This window comes from Neolamprologus multifasciatus, chromosome 7, assembly GCF_963576455.1.
Source record: "Neolamprologus multifasciatus chromosome 7, fNeoMul1.2, whole genome shotgun sequence".
Taxonomy (NCBI): domain Eukaryota; kingdom Metazoa; phylum Chordata; class Actinopteri; order Cichliformes; family Cichlidae; genus Neolamprologus; species Neolamprologus multifasciatus.
In genome coordinates, this window is record NC_140445.1 from 29151657 (window position 1) to 29171268 (window position 19612).

Sequence of the window (19612 nt, forward strand, 5' to 3'; positions counted from 1 at the left end):
TTAGAAACAACAGTGGGCAAGTTTACTGCTGATAATCTTCCTCCTTGGAATGCTCCAGACAAACAAATTCACAACACTCACCCTCATTGGTGCTCAGTTAATCAAGTGCATTGGGTGCCCTTTCCCATATGAAAAAGAAATAGTAAAAACTTATATGGTTTACTCATGAAAGTGGCCACTTTCTCATTACTTTCATATATTGTTTTAGTAAGTATCCAAAACATACAAGTTTCATTATATAATTTTTCAAGGGATCTTATATGTGTTTTCACTCTTGTATGCTTTTCATACAAGTTTCATACAAGACAGATAAAAACTTTATAAGATTTATATATATCTTTTCCATATGGGTTGTTTTTCACATACTGCTTCAGGATTGGTGCTTCATTTAAATAATGGAAAGGTGGAATATTTCATGTGTTGTTGTATGTAAATATTTCAAAACCTGATAAGGACCAGATGACTTTTCATCCTATCCTGATATCCTATTTCTTTATCCTATGTTGTTTCTTTTACACACAACAGTATATACGGTTACTACAGGGTGGGCCATTTATATGGATACACTGTAATAATAGTTACGTTGAAACAAGCACACCATTGTTTTTCTTGTGACATTACCAATAGGTTTGATGTGTCACATGGCGCTCTTCCTATTGAAAAAACCAAAGTTGTATCCAAGATGGCCGACTTCTAAATAGCCACCATGGTCACCACCCATCTTGAGGAGTTTGCCCCCTCACATATACTAATGTGCCACAAACAGGACTTTAATATCACCAACCATTCCCATGTTATTACGGTGTATCCATATAAATGGCCCACCCTGTATTGTTTTAATAATAAGGTTGTTGTCACCTGCTTTCACCTGCTGTTCAAACCTGCTGTTATTGAAGGAAAGCAATTAGAGAGAAGGGAGCTAAAACAGCTTGTTTCACATAGTGAATTACACTGATCACAACACTAAGCTCTTAAAGCAGGAAATGAGCATAATTCTGCCCCTTTTCCAGATGATCATGAGAGGCACAGAATATTTTTATCTGTTATTTAAAAGACATCATTAATAGTTAAATTAATGACAGTGTAAATATGAGCTGTGTTTATGAGCTGAATAGGAAAGAACGGGATTTGTTTGTTCCCTTATGATAATACTGGAATATGATGAAATTTTATACTCAAAATACATCATCTTTACAAATATGCACACACAAACACAGACACACACGCACTAGCAGGAGCTTAGTTACCATGGTTTCCATCATCCACAGACAACGGTTCCCCTCTCTCACTCCCTCCTTCTCTCATATTCTCTCCCCATCCCCCCGCCAGGCTCTTCTCCCCGGACAAGAGGGGCTGCTGCTCCCATCATGCTTTGCAGTAGGAAGCAGGAAGAAGCCAGATATTGTCAGCAAGCAGCAAAGTGGACAACAGTACAGAGGAAAACAGACTGATAGTGAACGAGGAGGCAGGACTCAGGGAGTTATGGCCAGTGTTGCCTTCAGGACACATTCAAGCTCTTTCGCTCTGGGTAAGTCCTGCCTCACATTGCTTGTATTTAACCAAGACTGTATCCGAAAAGCATGATGAAGCAAGTAGATGGTGGAGCAGGCTTGCAGACATATGCATGCTGCCGGTGGATTTAAAGGGGCAGTGCAGTAATCCTTTCAGATGGAAAAAGATAAGGGTCTTTACTGAAAGAGACAAACAAATGATACAAGACTGAAGAAACTGTCACTTCAAAGACAAGTGCAATATCAACAGTGCAATAGTGACTGAGTGAAGATAAAGAAGCAAATTGCCACATCTCACTGACAAATATGCCATTCAGTCTAGCATATAATGCATTGAGGGACACACCCACACACTTGCACACACAGAGAGACACAGTGTCCTTTACTGTGAATTTCAGCCCTATTTATTATCCCTTGCAGACTTATTTAGATAACAGCAACAAGCAGATAACAAACAATCTGTGCCAAAATTTGCATGTTTGTCCCTCAGGAACAATTAATCTGAAAAAAAAAAAAAAAAGCTACAGAATCTTAAAAAGTTGGACATATTCCAATTATGTTATCATTGCACTGTTTTACTGGAGAATTTCAACACCTGATTACATTTCTTTGGTCTTACTCTTGAAGGTTTTGACTATAACTACGTCAAGTTTAGAGTTTTAAAAACTTCTTCAGAGCTCCTTTGTTGTTAAAACAACATATAAATACTATGATTTAGCCACCCCTCATTCACACCCCTGAGGCAGGGAGGACGTAATCGGTCATGTTTGTTTGTCTGTATGTTTGTTTGTTAGCAGTCTAGTGTGCTCAGTTTTTAAGATCTGTTCAAATTTTGTCAGTAACAGCTCAAGCTGATTTAATTTTGGTGAAACCAAACAAGGTCACACCAAATGTGAAAATCAGTAAAAACATTATATTACCCACAGTGTTTTTATTCATTGTCTTCAAATTGAATGACAATATACTAAGCCATGGGAGACATGAATACCCTGACGGGCTAAGCACTTGACCTTGAACTTCATTGTTAGTGGACAAGGTCAAAGTTCACCTAGACAAAAAAAATCGAGTAATCTATCACAAATATGGAGCGAGCATGTACAGCATGGAGAGAGCAACTCGGCTCCAATCACAGAGGTAAAGATAATAAAATACAACAATTTGGTATGTAATGCTTCAAAGTCATGGGTCAGACAGCAACATGTTGTAATACAAACAGACTAACGTCAGCATGTTGTAATAAAAACATCATAAACATCACTGTTTTAGTATAACTCTTGCTCTTCTGGGAGGGGCGGTGTGCACTCAGAGTGCTCTTGTGTCATTTGTTTAGCTAAAGTAATGGGAAATAAGTGCAAGGATTCTTTTAAAGGGCAAAATTACACAGAAATACAGTACATTATCCAAAAACAGAGTTTGTACATTGCTAACAAACTTGAAAGTCAGTATTTGGTTTGACCATCTTTATTCTTTAAACACAGCCTGAACTCTCTTTGGCAAGCTTTCTCGTAATTTCTTGAAGTCGTCTTCAGGAAAAGTTCTCCAGGCTTCTTGAACGAACTTTACAGCTTTATATTTAATATTGACTGTCTTTTGTTCTGTTCTCTGTCAGCATGATCCCAAACAGTAATGTTCAGGTCCAGGCTGTGGGGAGGGAGGGCCAATCCATGCCTGTTTTTACTGCTTGTTTTTAGTGCACTAGGAGTGTGTTTGGGATGATGGTCATGTGGAAAAATGAAGCTGTTATCAATGAGATACTTGGTTTTGCATGATGGATCAAAATTTGACTCGAGTTTTCTACATGCAGCCCCAAACCATGTCAGAGCCTCTGCTGTGTTTAACAGGATGCTCTAAAATACAATGGTACCTCTGTGGTACCTCTTATCTGACTCACTTCTCTTTGTGAGTTGAAAGAAAAAACATTCAAATTTGGATCATCACAAAGTCATCACTCTATAAGACCTGTTACCACTGATTTTTAGCATCAACAGATGCACTTCTCAGGCTGTGTGGCCAGTAGGAGCAGATCTACTGTTGTGGCATGTGCCACCCTAAAGTAATCTCTAGCCATCCCTAGTGCCACCCTGGTTTTGCATATGACAGTGTTGTTTATTAAAGTAAGCTAACATATTGAGCTTAGCTGCAATTAACATTGAATAGAAATTCTATAACTGAATATATTACATAATGTTACATATGTTTCTGTTGCACTCTTGAAATGCCATGGTGAGTGTTATACACTAATAAAAAAAAGAAAAGAAAAGCGCTATATAAATGCAGTCCATTATTATTATTATTATTATTATTATTATTATTATTATTATTATTATTATTATAAAAATCGGGTTTGGAATTTTTGTGAAAAATAGGTAAATTTGTTCATGACAGTGCAGATATTTGACATTTTGTGTACATTTGAGCATTTAACAATTTGATTATTTCCAAAAAATATATACAAAATAAATAAAAAAGACAAAAGCCCCAAAAGAGTGTAAAACGTAGACTTCTAGTTAGACTTGTATTTCTAACTGATCCACCTCATGTTGTGTAGCTTTCTTGATTTTATTCTTATTGGGCTACATGCTTATTTATTACATAGATTATACAGTACTCAAAATCAAAATTCACTTTTTTATATAATTGAGTGTCTAATTATCTGGGCTGAAACCAATAAGAAGGTTACAGACTATATTTATATGAAAACTGTGTATACTTGCTCTATTTGATGTATTTTAACCATATATAGTACATATTACAGAAGTAACACCTACATACATGTGAAGAAATTGCTTTGATTTTGCCACCCCATCTGATTTCCATGCCACCCTAAGAAAATTTCTCTAGATCCACCCTGGTGTCCAGTCTTTTTTCTTGTTTCTTAAGGTCATGAATTTCAGATATTGTTCATCTGCTACAGATAGTTTTAGGCCTGCCACTTTCTTTGGCATTATTTGGAGATTGAACAAAAAGAAAAGTGACCAAATTGAGAATGTTTATAACAAAGTTTCTAAAGATACAATTTAAAATTGGTTCTTTTTATGTGTAGAAACAACACTGGTTAGACTCAGGTGTGTTTTTTAAGTTTGATTGGATTGAAAGTCAGTGAAAAAGCAGCCAATGTTTAAAGAAGAACTCTGAAGGACCTTCAGAAAACCTGCTCACAACCATTTTTAAAAATGACAAGAAAGTCTGTCTCCTTGGAAGCGAAATATAAAGAAATGAAGCGTTGCTCAAGAAGAGGTTTTTTTGCACAGCACTGTAATTGTCGTAACACATGTTTTATGTTGATCCAGTGGTTCGATGACGATTGTTAGCACTAGGTCCTGTACAGCTACATTTGGACATTTAACATTTATTGGATGCCAATTTATTCCTGTGGAATTCTGTGAATTTCATGTACTCAATGCATGAAGGCTCTGTTACCCTTGGCTTAACTCTCTCATAATTAATTCATTATTATTAGTAGTATTAGTATTTTATTTAACAGGATAACACAGATTCAAATAACCAATCCATGCACGCCACCAGGTATTTTGGAATCATCAAATAACCTGACGGTCATGTCTTTGAACAGCTTTAAACCTAGAGTCTTCTTACTATGAGATAACAGACTGATGATTTGTTTTATTGGTTTACTTATGTATCTAACATAAGTACACTATCAGTTTCATAGGTTTACTTAGTGTTTTCTTTATTCTACTCTCTCCTAGCTTACTCCATGGTAAAGTGCTGTTACCAATTGCTTTCCCCCCATTTTCTAATTAACGATATCCTCGGGTTTGTTCAGTCCACATTTAGATTGAAATTCTTCATTCAAAATAGGCTTAATAGTTTTGGCCCCTCATGCCCTGCCAAGCATTTATCTTCATATTAGAAACCCTCGGTCACAGCTGCAACAGAAACAGCAAAACATCCCTGGAGGCTGTTTGGATGTTGAATTTAGCTATGTGACAAAGTGTGGCTATTAAATCTCGTAAACTCGTAATTCTTTTCGTGTAGTATCTTATCGAAATGGTCTTATTAGCAGTATGTCATGTTCAGCTTTATGTTTTGTCTACCCAATTGTATTGAGGTTTACAGTCCTACATTGATGTAATAAAATAGTTTTCACAGGCCTTTGAAAATTTAAATCCATCCCATCCTTCAGTCACTTGCAGAACCATCTTTAGCAGCAATGGCTATGTAATGCTTATAAAGTCTGACTTTTGGAAATTTTGGTCCACTCTTCTTTACAAAGTTACTTAAGGTTATTGAGGTTTTCAGGCATAGCTCTCTTGAGGTCCTGCCACAGCATTAGACTGAACTTTTGCACCATCTTGATTCTTTTCGTTTTTATCCATTCTGTTGAAGATTTGCTACTATACTTGGTATCATTGTCCTGTCACATGACTCTGTTTCGGCCAAGTTGTAGGTGTCGGACAGATAGCCTCACATTTGACTCTAGAATACTTTGGTATAGAGAGGAGTTCATGGCCCACTCAATAACTGGATGGTCCCCTGGTCCTGTGGTTGCAAAACATCCCCATCACCGTTCCACCACTGTGCTTATATGAGGTATTTGTACTGCTTTGATCTGGTGCAACTTTGCAAATCTAAGCCATGCTACTATGTTCTCTTTAGAGAAGGGACTTTCTCCTAGCAAAACAACCCAACTAACCATGCTTTTTCAGTCTTTTTTTAAAATCGTGCTATCATTTAAAATACTAAGAAAAGCTTGCAGAGTCTGAAATGTAGCTTTTGGGTTGTTTTTTTTTTTTTTATATTTGGCAATTTCTGTGATCTCACCTTGGGGTAGATTTGCTGGGACATCCACTCCTGGGAAGACTGGCAACTATTTTGAATATTTTTTACCTGTGAGTTTAGATAAATTTAGACACACCCGAATGTCTGTGTAAGCATGGGTCATTAATTGCCAATATTCCCCTTTTCATACTCCCAAGACACATACTGCAACTGAACGCTGGTACTGCCAAACTCACGATCTGTTAATCATTCGATTAATCAAGGTCATATGAAAACATTATTTTTCCCAATATTCTATATAATGCTTTTCTACTCTGACAACTCAAATCATTTTTTCCTACATTTAACGTTCAACCATTCATACAGAACGTCTGTGCCATCAAACACCTGTCATATTCAGACTCTGTATCTTGTCCATGGAAACTTTAAAATGCAAAGTGGAGTAGCCAGTAATCGAACCACTAATTTGATCAGAAGACGGCATGTCTACCAGCTGAGACCAAGCAAAAGCAACAGGTACAGGCATCAATGACAATTGATACTGTGATTATCTGATCAGGTGAGAAACATCATTTAGAGCAGGACCGGGCTGGCTTGCAAATGCATGGCAGCATTAAGACTTGAGCAGCTTAAATATTGGACCTAAATTAGATTCACCAAGTGGATGTGTGAATAGGCATCAGGACAGCCGTTAGCTGATGTGCGATAACGCTGAGATCAGTTGGTGTCCCAGGATTGTGATTGAGTTTATTTAATAAATGCTTAATGCCACACTTGCAGACTCTGTACAATGCAATTCACCAATGTTTCATAAACATCGCACATGCAAAAACTTATTGGAATGAGCTGCTAATATAAAACAGATTAAGCTGAAATATAACAACTGCTCATTCACACAACCTCACAGTGCACTGCCTTGGAATACAGTGATGAGGTATGAAGTGGAACAGCTGCATAGCTGTTAAGAAATGCTGGTTTAACCTGTTAAAGTGTAATAAGCTCAGTGCAAAGATACCAGGACTGTTTTCCTGATCTTTTTAGAAAGATTTTAACCAGAGTAACCAAGTAATCTCATTTGAGCCTAGAGCAACTCTCACAGTCCCCCATTGGGCAAGATCGCCTTTAAAAAGCTACTGATTCAATCAGTAACACAGCTACTGAGTCAGTATAGGTACTTCAGCTTGTAAAGGGCTGGTGTGTCACAGTTTCTCTGCAATATTCAGTCAATGCACTAAAACTGAAAGTTTTCAGTGTTCGTGCGCACTGCTGCTAAATGTTATGTTGGCACATTTTGACTGCTGAATTTGTTTTTCCACCTCCCAGGTGCCTTTTTGGTTTTGCTTTTACAGCTTTCGCGAAGCAGGTAATGCCTTGTAAAACAGTATGTATATGTTTATTTTTATCAAGATCTCTGACAAATGTAGACAAAGTGTTGCCTTCCCTTCTCTAGTGACAGGGATTCACAATCGCTGTGGAAGATTTACACGCTAATGAAGCAATTTGACACCTGCAGCTGCCTATGACTCAAAAAAACCCACATGTAAATTGGTTAGTAAGATACTAATGCCTTTTTATCCGGAAGCACAAATACCATATTTATTGTAAATCCTAATTAAATGTGCTTTGATGAAAAAAAACAATACTACCACGTCAGATTTTGCTTTATATTACACAATACTGAATTATTTTTAAATGATTATATGTGTGTGTATTAAGAACTGTAATCAATTACCGAACCTTGTACCTTATAAAATAGCTGATATAACCTCAGATTAGATTAAGGTGCTAATTTATTATTACGCTATTGGTGCAATGTTACTCATTCTGTGTGTGCTTTGTGTTTTTTAATCCAGTCATATAGGAACAAATCATTGTTTTAATCATTATGCAAAGACCACTTAACTCACAGGTGACATGAGTTTATTTTAAGGAAAGCTGTTTCCCAACAGCAATTCTCTGCTTGTCACACCTTAGGTTCTGTTTGCCTTGTAATCCACTCTGTCTACAAGATATATTTAAATACTATGGATATGTTGACACAGAGTCTAGGTCCATTTTAACATGGCAAACACAATCACGGCCCGAGCCATCCAACAGAGTGGATAAACACTGTGATCCAGTAAAAAATTGACTCAATTTAACCTCTTGCAACAAACACACTTGCATATAAATACAAGACCCACCCACTCCCAGCTATCAACCCAGTAGGGAGGGAACAAAGCGCTGCTCTTAACTCACCATATACATTCAGCTCTCACATCGACTGGTCTGACTGCTTGCATGACATCTGAGATTTGAGGACAGGAAGAGAAAAATACACTCAGAGTTGACTTAAATATGACACAGTGAAGACGGCTGTTTGTAGTTGTGCCAGTGACTCTACAGGTGAGTGCATTATTATATTTCACTGACTGGAACTTTTCTATGAATTTGGATTTGGACGTAGAGGAAATTTTGGCTTTGAAAGCTGAGTTTGTTTTTCACTGGGAAGCACAGTTCAAAGTTGTTCTTTATAGTGAGAGTAGTTAGTCTGCAGGGAACAAATGTCTGTGTTATTTCAGGAGTTTTTGTAATTATTTATTCCCCATTTGCAAAGGTTTTGAACACCACAGAGAAAGGTGTTTTATTTAGTTCCACCCATTTCAGATTAGAGATGTTTCAGAGGTATTAATGATAAATTACACCTACTGCGCTAAGCTGGCATGGAGCGGTTGTGTGACATTTTAGCTTAATCATTGTTTTTCTCTCTAGATGTTATCCTCGCTGTCATCTTTGACATCACATCTGTGTGAAACAATTCTGCAGCCTGACTTAAACGTGTGTAATGACTTGCAAAAATGCCGGTTCTCTGACTTGAGGTTAGCTTCAACACAAGTTGCCTGCAGAAGGACTGTTGGCTTTGGAAGACCTCAGATTTAGTGCTCATTATGTGGAATGCCACATTTTCTATCTGTGTACTTTAGGCCACTGCAATACTATGAAAGTTTCTGCGTATGCACATAATATGCAGACCTGGCCTAAATTAGTCACTTTTTGTGGTACACACAAATTTATATTTTGAGATTAAATTATTAAATGACAGCTGGGATGGACTCCAAGATGAATTCTAAGCAGCTGAGAAGTGCTTTCATCACATGATTAAAGGCAGAAAACATTGATTAGAAACGGCTGACTGTCACACCTTCAATCAGTTGGTTTCGGTGCTTTTCGGGGCTGACACTGAACTAAATGAACTAAATTTGTTTGGGTCCTCAGTGTGAGTCCTATTCCTCAAAGCAGTTAATCTTTACAGATTGTATCTGCTGGCGGGGGTGAGCTACCGAGCAAACAGCAAGGCAGCTCTTGATTTCTTTTTATGTGTTTTTCGTCAATAAGAAGGGTCACAATTTATCTCCTGTCACTTCTATCAGTTAGAAACTTCAGGTGAGATTTATGATACCCACATGAACATAGACTTGTTTGTTGTTTCAAAGGAGCCGATTCTGTGCTGCCTGAACAGTTTTTGATCGCAAAACAAAACTACCCAGAGACAGCGAGTTTAATAAAAAGCAACATAAAAGTTAAATGTGAGCAAAACTAATCAGAAACAAAAACAGCAAATATATAAAAGATAAACAATTCCTATCAAGCCATTGACTACATAACACCCAGCGAAGTCTACAGTAAATCACAGCACATGTCAGCGTTCTGATGGCACAAACAGATTACATGTCACTTGTTTTTTTTATGATTTCTGAGACATGTTATCTTAGCTGCAGCGCTGCTGCTACTGTATTGTTGAACACCAGGAATGTGCTGATAAGTTAATATCTATATATAAATTATACTCTGTGCAACTGTAATGGCTTTTAAAAGCTAGTTGAACATTATGTGTTTAGAAGCAACAAAGCTCTGATAATCTCCCCTAAATATTTAGGACAAAAAAGTTTTTTAAAAATTAGAGGTTTGGTTAATTTAACACTTCAGTAAATAGTATTGAGGCTTCATTCCAATAAATGTTAAGACCTATGCAGTCAAAATGCTGAGTAACTAATAAGCCTGTAAAACTGTGAAAGCATAATGCTTTGCTTATAGGTCAGAGCTGATCCTGATCCTGATGACATTGAAGGAGGAAAAATCAAACATAGAGTGGCCTACTAATACACCTAGCTCCAAAAATCCTGTCCTCCACATAGTCCTCATTTATGAAATAGCTAGCCAGCGATAATGAACCGTCTGCTGCTTAAGAAGCAATGATTAAAAAGGGACAATACAGTTTAATTATGGTTTATTGCAGTGGTCCCTCGTTTATTGTGAGAGTTACGTTCTAAAAATAACCCGCAATGAGTGAAATCTGCGAAGTAGCCAGTTTTATTTTTTACAATTACTATAGATGTCTTAAGGCTGTAAAACCCCTCACTACACACTTTATACACTTTTCTCAGACAGGCATGAACATTTTCACACTTTCTCTGGTTTAAACACTCTCAAAGTTCAAACCTTGTAGAAAAATAAGTCCAGTATTATAGAATGAAACCAAAGGCATCTGCAGGTGACAACGTTTCATTGACCTTTTTGTTTTTGTTGGGGAGAAAACTTACAAGCATACAGTACAGCACTTCAGAGTCACACTGTTTAACCAGGTGAGCTATAGCAGCACCTGGATAGATAGTGTATAATTTTTTCTTATTTAAAAAAATAATAAAATTCATCCCTGTAACCAAAAACAGTACCTGAAGCATTTTTTTCATTTAATGTGACTTATTTTGAGTTAGTTATTGTATGTGGTGTAATAGTTTGCCCATCACCTTCTGTGCTTTGGGACAAATATGTTGCTATGCTTCATTTAGACACTTTTGACCCAGTTTCACTGCAACTTGAAAACCTATGACAGTTAGAATTCATGTACTAAAGCGTAATATGTATAGTGTTTCATGCCTACTTTAAGCTAGGTGATAATAAAAGGAATCTAGCAAGCTCAAACTGACAATTTCAATTTTATTTTCATCATGGCTAGTTTTAGCATGCTAAACAGAGCAAAACACAAGTTCTGCAGGCATTTGGACTGCATGCTCTATTGTCTCACAGCAAGACATTTCCTGGTTCTGTGCTGAGATTGCATATTTGTCCTTAAGGTTTCCTCTCACAGTCCAAAGAAATGTGAGCTAGCTTAATTGGTGATTCTAAATTGGCAGTAGATTTGAGGCTTGAAGTGTATCAAATATGATTAAAATATTGCTAAAATGACCTGATGATGTAAGTGCTGTTGCAAATTTCATTCATATTTGTTCAAACGTTTCACTGAACAAATGTGTAAAAACACATTTGGATTAATTGTCTGGGAATCTCACATATTTGGAGGCTATAAAATATAAGGATAAGGATAAGTCATACACGATAGCCATAAGATTAGGCTTTGTCCTTTGAATCCCTGAAACAATTTTCATGGTAATAGTTTTTAATAAATTTCACTAAAAATACCAAATGTTAACTCAGTGTTGCACTAGGTCAAAATATGAAATTCACCACAGTCATTAGGCTTCATCTACTGGGAGCTGTAATGGTTTGCACATAAGTGAATCCATCCACTAAACTATTGGAATGTTAGATATGACAAAGTAAACTCAAATGAATGCAAGCTTCCAACTAGACAAACCTTAGTTTTCTCATTCATTTTCTTAACCTCTTACTCAATTTAGAGTTGCATGTGGGGCTGGAGTCTTTTCTAGCTGTTATTGGGGGGGAAAGGCACTACTGGATAGGTCTATCCAACACATGGGCATTCCTTTCCATTTATATTTCTCTTTTCCAAAACCAGCACCAGGGATCATTTTATAACAACTGCAGTCATGTTTTGTTCTGTGCTTATAAGGCCATTGTCAGTAATTTCCCATCGCTTTGGTCTTCAGTAACCTTGTCCCCACTCAACCCCAGCATAGCCACAATAAAAGAGTGCAGGGGTATAAGATAAGCTATGTTTCACTTGTGCCTTACATCATATCACAATTTAACCTTGTCCATATTGTAATTAAATCTTTAATGACAGGATCTCTCTCTCTCTCTCTCTCTCTCTTTGTGTGTGTGTATGTGTGGTATGTTTGCTTCTAGACAGTGAGGAAGTTTAACTTAATGGCACATCTTGTCATGGCTTTTCAATGGAGCTAATTAACCCTTGCCCTGTTGTTAGTTTATTTACAAAGAAAGATAGTGTTAAGTTAATTCATAACCCCGAGTGAATGTTCTCTCACAGAGTTCTGAATCAGCAGTTTAAAGGATGTGGAAGAATGCACAAAGAAAAAACATCAGCAAAATGTCATCACAAAAACTTGGGACCGTTACAGAGAACAGCATTTGCATGTCATGAGAACTGTGACTTAAGGAATCCATAAAAGATGGAGGGCATTTGTTGTTTGGTCCAAGCTGAACTTTTGGATGAAAATGGTTTAAATGGACCATCCTGACAGCCGTCAACAAATTTGTTAGACCTCAAAGTTACAAACAATGCACTCAAGTAGGAATCACTGGATATAAAACTGTATTTGTCCCTCTCTTTCGCAGGAGCAAAGCTGACCACTTCATTGTCAACGCTTCCCTTTTCCTTACACTGTGCTCCCTCCTCTTCCTCTCTGAGACCATGGAGGAAGCTGCCAACACCACAGAAACCCCACCGGCCGTACCCATTCTCTTGGAGCGACAAGTTCGCCAGCGAAAGCCTGCAGTGTCAGTCCTTAAATCAAAGCTGAAGCAAGCTGTAACTTGCTCTGTGCCCAGAATCCGATCCACCCTGTCGGGGTTTTTCCCTGTGATGCGCTGGTTGCCTAAATACAACGTTAAAGAGTATGTCTGGGGTGATGTGATGTCTGGGATGATTGTAGGTATCATCTTGGTACCACAGGCCATTGCTTACTGCCTGCTGGCAGGGGTGGAGCCCATATATGGCCTATACACCTCGTTTTATGCTAACATCATCTACTTCCTCATGGGGACATCCAGGCATGTGTCTGTAGGCATCTTCAGTCTCATGAGCCTCATGATTGGACAGGTAATTAATCAGAATCTGGTCAATCTCCCTCATGCATGTTAAGCATGCAGCTAAAGATTTTATGTTGTCATTTTCTTTTTTCTGCAGGTGGTGGATAGGGAGGTGTTCAAGGCAGGTTTTGACCTCAGTGAGGACTCAGCAGTGTCTAATATTGATGTCCTTAATGATACACTGGGCATTAACCTCACAGTCACTAAAGTTCACACTGTGGAGTTAATGGGTATGCAGTGTGGGAAGGAGTGTTACGCCATCAGCATTGCTGTTGCTGTTACATTCCTGGCTGGAGTCTACCAGGTAAAGAACACAATTGTTTTTCTGTGTATTCTGTTTTTCAAGCACCTTTGTTGGCAAGATGCACACACCGATACAGTGCTATGAAAAAGTGCACTGTATCCTGTTTTCTTAGTTTTTTGCAGATTTGTTGCAGTTTCATGTTTCTGATCATCAAACATATTTTATTATTATACAAAGATAACCCGAGTAAATACAAAAATGTAGTTTTACGAACGTTGATTTCATTTAATAAAGAGAAAAAAGTTATTAAAATCTATCTGACTCTGTGCAAAATAGCAATTGCACCCTAAACTTAATAACTGGTTTTGCAGTCCTTTGCAGCAAGAACTGCAATCAACCATTTGCAGTAACAATGAGTCTTTCACATCACTGTGGAAGAATTTGGCCAACTCTTCTTTGCAAAATCATTTTAAATCAGCCACATTGGGGGTTTTGATCATGAATAACCGATTTAAACCTAGTTAAGCATCTCAATCTGATTTAAGTCTAGGCTACTCCAGAACTTCATTTTGTAATTTTTGAGCCATTCAGAGGTGGACTTGCTGGTGTGTTTTGGATCATTGTCCTTCCGCATAACCCAAGTATCCTTGGGCACAAATTGATGGCCAGACATTTTCTATCAGAATTTTCTGGTAGAGAACAGAATTCATTCAGTTCCATCAATTACAGCAAGTCACCCAGATCCTTAAGCAGCAAAGCAACAAAGCAGCCCGAGATCATCACACTACCACCACCATGTTTGTCTGTTCTTTATTAAATGCAGTTGTAGTTTTATGCCAGATATAATGGGATTCAAACCTTCCAAAAAGTCCCCAAAGTCTTTGGGATGGTCAGGATGTTGTTTGATAATCAGAATCAGCTGACTGGCCCGTCGACCGCACGAGCAGCGACCTGGATAAGATTAACCTTTGCGCTCTTTTTGGTCACCAGTGGTTTTCACTGCCCATGGATGCCATTTTTACCCAGTCTCTTTCTTATTGTTGAATCATTTACACTGACATTAACTGAGGCAACTGAGACAGTTCTTTAGATGTTAGTCTGGGTTCTTCTGTGGCCTCCTGGATGAGTCATCAGTGTGCTCTTGGAGTAATTTTGGTAGGCCGTTCACTCCTGGGAAGGTTCACCACTATCCCAAGCTTTCTTCATTTGTGGATAATGGCTCTCAGTGTGGTTTGCTAGAGTACCAACCCCTTAGAAATGGCTTTATGACACTTTCTGATAGATATCAATGACTTTGATTCTCAGCTGTTTATTTAAATGTATTTAAATTGTGGCACGATACATTTCATTTTTAGCTCTTTCAGCCTACTTCAGTTTGTCAGACAGGTTCTATTGAAGGTATTTATTTTATTCTGCATTTTTCTTAGTAATCAGGTCAGGGTGTAGCTACTGAAATTGAACTTGGTTTTTCAAAAAATGGGCTCAATCACAGTTAATTCACGATTTAACAAGGGAGTAATTACTTTTTCACACAATCTATGCAGCCTGGCCAAGTGTTTCATCCTACTACAGTGATAATGCTTTACTTAAGGATGGTAAAATAATACAGCACAGTTAGATGATGTGTTTCTGTGGAAGGGTCATTATTATGATGATGATGATCTCACAGCTATTGCATTAGAATTTTTCCAGTTTTCTGGTATTTATTCTTTTCCACACATGTCACACTGGACTTTGGTTTCTATATGCTTCTAACTTGAACCTTTTTCACAAATCGATCAAAACACCTGCAGCCAATTAACAAACCAGCATTTTTTTTTTTTTTTTACTCTCTCTCCTCTACATCCTTGTCTCCTCGGCAGGTTTTGATGGCAGTGTTTCGACTGGGATTTGTCTCAGTTTACCTTTCGGCTCCCATGCTCGATGGCTTTGCCACCGGAGCATCCTTCACCATCCTGACCGTGCAGGCTAAATACCTCCTGGGTTTAAAGATTCCACGTCACCAGGGCTATGGCACAGTAGTCGTTACCTGGGTCAACATCTTCTCCAACATTCACAAGACCAACCTGTGTGACCTCATCACTAGTGCCATCTGTATCTCAATATTAGGTCAGTCACATTTGGATACGTCACTCAATATAATGTAACCTGGAAAAATAAAAATTTCTTTAACATGGATTTTTATTTCACAATACATTTTTATTTCAGTGGCAGCAAAGGAGATTCAGGAGCGGTATAAGGATCGTCTGAAGATGCCTCTCCCCACTGAGCTTGTAGTAGTGGCCGGAGCTACACTAGCCAGTCATTTTGGAGAGCTGAACAGCCGTTATGGCTCTAGTGTTTCTGGTCTCATCCCCACAGGGTTCATGCCTCCCCAGCTGCCCGGCTTTAGTCTGATGTCCCGTGTGGTGCTGGATGCCATTCCTTTGGCAGTCATTAGGTAAAGTGAAACCAGTTTAACAGAAGGTTGACTTTGCAGGAACATGTGCCTCTAATCTTAGTTATTACAGATACATATCAGTAGCCACATTATTGTCTGGACGGGATGCACGACTTTGAGTTTTGACTGGGCTTTCCTTTCAAAACACACATACCTAGGGTCATTTCCACCTCTATTGTTTGCATTTCTTTTAAAGGAAAGTGGTATGGGAAGTTAGATTCTTCAAACTGCTGAACTTTCTAAAAAGCCTTCTTGATCCGTTAAGTCCTGTTTGATAAGTTGCTAGAAAACATGCTCACCTCAGGTGAGATGAATTTGAAAACTTAAATATTCACCAAAAATATTCTTCTTGTCTTGTAGTTTTGCCTTCACGGTGTCTTTGTCTGAAATGTTTGCTAAGAAACATGGCTACACCGTTCGTCCCAACCAGGAGATGCTGGCTATCGGCTTCTGTAATATCATTCCCTCCTTCTTCCACTCATTCACCACCAGTGCAGCACTGGCAAAAACAATGGTGAAGGACTCCACAGGCTGCAAGACACAGGTACATTTCTTCTTTGACCTGAAGGAATAGTCTAAAATCTCTCACTTGAAGATCTTGGAAAAAAAGTGTTCTCGCTACATTTAGTTGTGAAATCCTGGTGAAAGCAAGTGATGTACTAAAAATGCCTTGGGGAATACCCTCTGAGTTGTAAGTCATCACTGGTGATAACCCTAACCTAAATTGACTTTTTTGCAAAAAATGTGAATGTTTTTTGATGTATGTCAATTAGATTGATTATTTTCTTTTTTTGCTGATTGCCAAGACTTAGTCTGATTACCCAGGGTTAGGTTCATCACTGGTGACAGCTCAGACCTCCACGTTATTATCCTGCTCAAACTTTCCTGTGAGAGAAAACATTTGTAACCTTTTTCGAGTCTGTCCTGACGTCAAGTGTCCAGTGTTAGTATTTATGTGGTAATTTGATTTCTTCATAACCTTAACTATCAGCTCTGTCTGTCTTCTACCATCTCCACCAGGTATCAAGTCTGATCAGTGCCCTGGTAGTCCTCCTTGTCCTCCTCTTCTTTGCACCTTTCTTCCAAGCTCTCCAGAAATGCGTGCTTGCTTGTATCATAATTGTTAGCCTTCGGGGGGCACTGAGAAAGTTCAGGGATGTACCGGCTAAGTGGCGTGCGAGTCGAAATGACGCCATCGTTTGGCTGGTTGCCATGTCAGCCACAGCTCTGATCAGTGTGGAGCTGGGCCTACTTGTAGGAATCATCTTTTCCATGATCTGCTTCATCTTTAGGACTCAAAATCCAAAGGTAAGCAATTAAGGTCATTTTGAATGATGCTTATACTAATAATTGGAAAATGATTCAAGTAATTGTGAATAATCTCAACACTCTGGGGTTTGATGTCAGGTCTCCCTCCTGGGCCGGGTTGATGACACCAATTTTTACGAGGACTTGGAAGAGTATAAGAACCTTGTGGCACCATCTCGGGTTCAAATTTTCCGCTTCCAGGCTCCTTTGTACTACGCCAATAAGGAGTCTTTTCTCAAGTCTCTCTACAAAGCTGTCGGAGTCGAACCCTTCTTTGAGCTGACCAAAAGGATAAAGGCAGAGAAGAAGGCCAAAGATGCATCTGCGAAGCAGGCCAAGGCGAACGGAGAGAAAAATAATGGAGATGTTGTAGTGAGACTGGTCCAAAGAGAATTGGAGTTTCACACAATAGTTTTAGACTGTTCTGCAATCCCTTTCATAGATTCAGCAGGCTTGGCTGCTTTTCTCGGGCTGGTCAAGGAATATAAAGGGATTGGCGTGAGTGTGCTCCTTGCCTGTTGTAACACTTCACTCATTGATACCCTGCAGAAGGGAAAATTCTTTGGTAAGAATGACGAAGACATGGGCAGCCTTCTGTTTCACACAGTTCACGCTGCTGTTGTCCATGCTAACAGGGCAGCTGCAGCCACAGAGAGCAGGTCAGAGGACTCTGAGGTGTAGGTGAGCCAGAGGAGAAAGAGAAAAGAGAAAATATGTGCCCGGTTCATTCCTCTGTTCGATTTCCCACTGGTATTGTGAAAAAATGTTTAGGCAGTATCAGTTTGGGCATTAGATAGCTCTATGATGCTTTTTGTAACCCTTCTTTTTAGAAAACAATGGAAAATATATTTTTAAGCTTTGTGCCTATTAAATTTGATCCAAAGCCTTCTGTTTCAAAGATATAAAAAAATGGATTCAAGTTGGCAATGAGTAACGCAAGCCAGAGTAAATGAGCGATATGGTGAAGACACATATCCAGTGATAAACCAATGAGACAGAAATGGCTTAAAAAATATAACAAATTTTCTGCTTTTAAAAGTAAAAATTGTAAAGGTATGAAATCCAACTTTACTACATGCATTTTTAAAATCTTTTTCAAGTGTACTTCATTATATTTTTTCCAAGTAAGATGAAGAAAATGTGGTCCAAAAAGAGCTGCAGTAGGTGTTCTCAGTCAGTAGCAGTCAGTTTCGTTTTGTTCTGTCATGAAGTTCCTCTTTGCAGGAAAAGGAAATGAGCTGGAGGAGTAGTGACACAAACAAACACATAGCTTTTTAACTTTTCGGTGTTAATGACTGAATATAGACTTTTGCAATTAGTTTTCAGACAACAGTTTTACATAGTCTAGAGTTAAGTGAACCTGAATTTTTTTCAGGAGCTACCCCTGAAAAAGCATTAGTGACATCAGTAAATAAGCTGTAATAGCAGAGCAAGCACTGATGAACTCTGAATCTGTGCATGCTTGCCTGTAGTGTATAACTGGATGTATGTTTGCTTTTTTTAAAAAACTTTTTTTTACCATTTTTGTTTTCATTCCCAAGCTAGTTTCCACTCAGTTTCTGGCTAATACTCTGTGTGCAGTTTTAGTACAACACACATGTGCCACAATATGAAAGTACTGTTTACTGCAATAAAAGATAAGTCAGTTCAGTTTACATACCTTGAACCTCTTGGCCAAAGTCCGTAATGGCTTTAACCCGGGGTTGTAGAATCCAGATTTAGAGATTTATCTAAGTGCCAGCTATTACCTTGGACGTTAAATCATTCATAAAAGGCTGGTTAAAGTTTTCCTGACACCAGGAAGGAAAGTTATACGTGACACATGAGGACTATGTGCTTTTCTCAGTGTGAGTTAGGTGAGGGTTCATTACAACATGCTAGTACTATTGGACTGTTCCAATGGCCCAAATGGGGAAAAAAGCCTGGAAAGAAATAGTAACATATGATTAAGATGTATATGGGGACTTTGATCAGGTGAAAATTAAAACAAAAACTGGTGCTTTGAGTCGGCGGCAACAGGTGATACCATAAACGTGGACTGATTCACTGCCATTAATTGTTAAATTCTCACTCTCATATCTTTGCTAAACCACAATTTTCCTTGAACTCTTTAAATCTTTCAATTCAATTCAGTTCAATTCAATAAACTTTATTGATCCCGAAGGTTGGCCCCGAAGGAAATTGGGTAATTTCTTTAAAATTTAAAAATTAATAATAAACTGAGACTATCTATGTCAATAAAAAAAGATATGTTAGGCTGAAGTGTTGAAAAACTGTCACTGTAATATGATGTGGACATGAGACAACTGTAAATTTTGAAAATCATTATTTTCATACATTTATGTTGTCATCTACCAT

At 38.2% G+C, this 19612-nt stretch overlaps 1 protein-coding gene across 2 annotated transcripts; it reads left to right on the plus strand.

Moving 5' to 3' along the window:
- The first annotated feature begins 613 nt into the window (after nucleotides 1-613).
- Nucleotides 614-19248, plus strand: slc26a1 (solute carrier family 26 member 1). 2 transcript variants are annotated; one of them, XM_085165471.1, is made up of 8 exons: nucleotides 614-1528; nucleotides 12789-13272; nucleotides 13360-13566; nucleotides 15369-15615; nucleotides 15715-15946; nucleotides 16307-16490; nucleotides 16967-17254; nucleotides 17354-19248. In XM_085165471.1, exons 2-8 carry the CDS (start codon nucleotides 12865-12867, stop codon nucleotides 17933-17935), a joined length of 2148 nt encoding a protein of 715 aa, XP_085021597.1. In that variant the 5' UTR covers nucleotides 614-1528; nucleotides 12789-12864; the 3' UTR covers nucleotides 17936-19248. The 2 variants fall into 2 exon arrangements, with proteins under 2 accessions (XP_085021597.1, XP_085021596.1); XM_085165470.1 differs by lacking the exon at nucleotides 614-1528 and adding an exon at nucleotides 7941-8636.
- The last annotated feature ends 364 nt before the right edge of the window (nucleotides 19249-19612 follow it).

What these genes read in the sequence shown, in the direction of transcription:
- slc26a1 (XM_085165471.1), top strand. Translation starts at nt 12,865, where the DNA reads ATGGAGGAAGCTGCCAACACCACAGAAACCCCACCGGCCGTACCCATT. An exon ending in TCCTGGCTGGAGTCTACCAG is followed by an intron (nt 13,567 to 15,368) that starts GTAAAGAACACA and finishes TCTCCTCGGCAG; the next exon opens with GTTTTGATGGCAGTGTTTCG. An exon ending in CCACAGGCTGCAAGACACAG is followed by an intron (nt 16,491 to 16,966) that starts GTACATTTCTTC and finishes CATCTCCACCAG; the next exon opens with GTATCAAGTCTGATCAGTGC.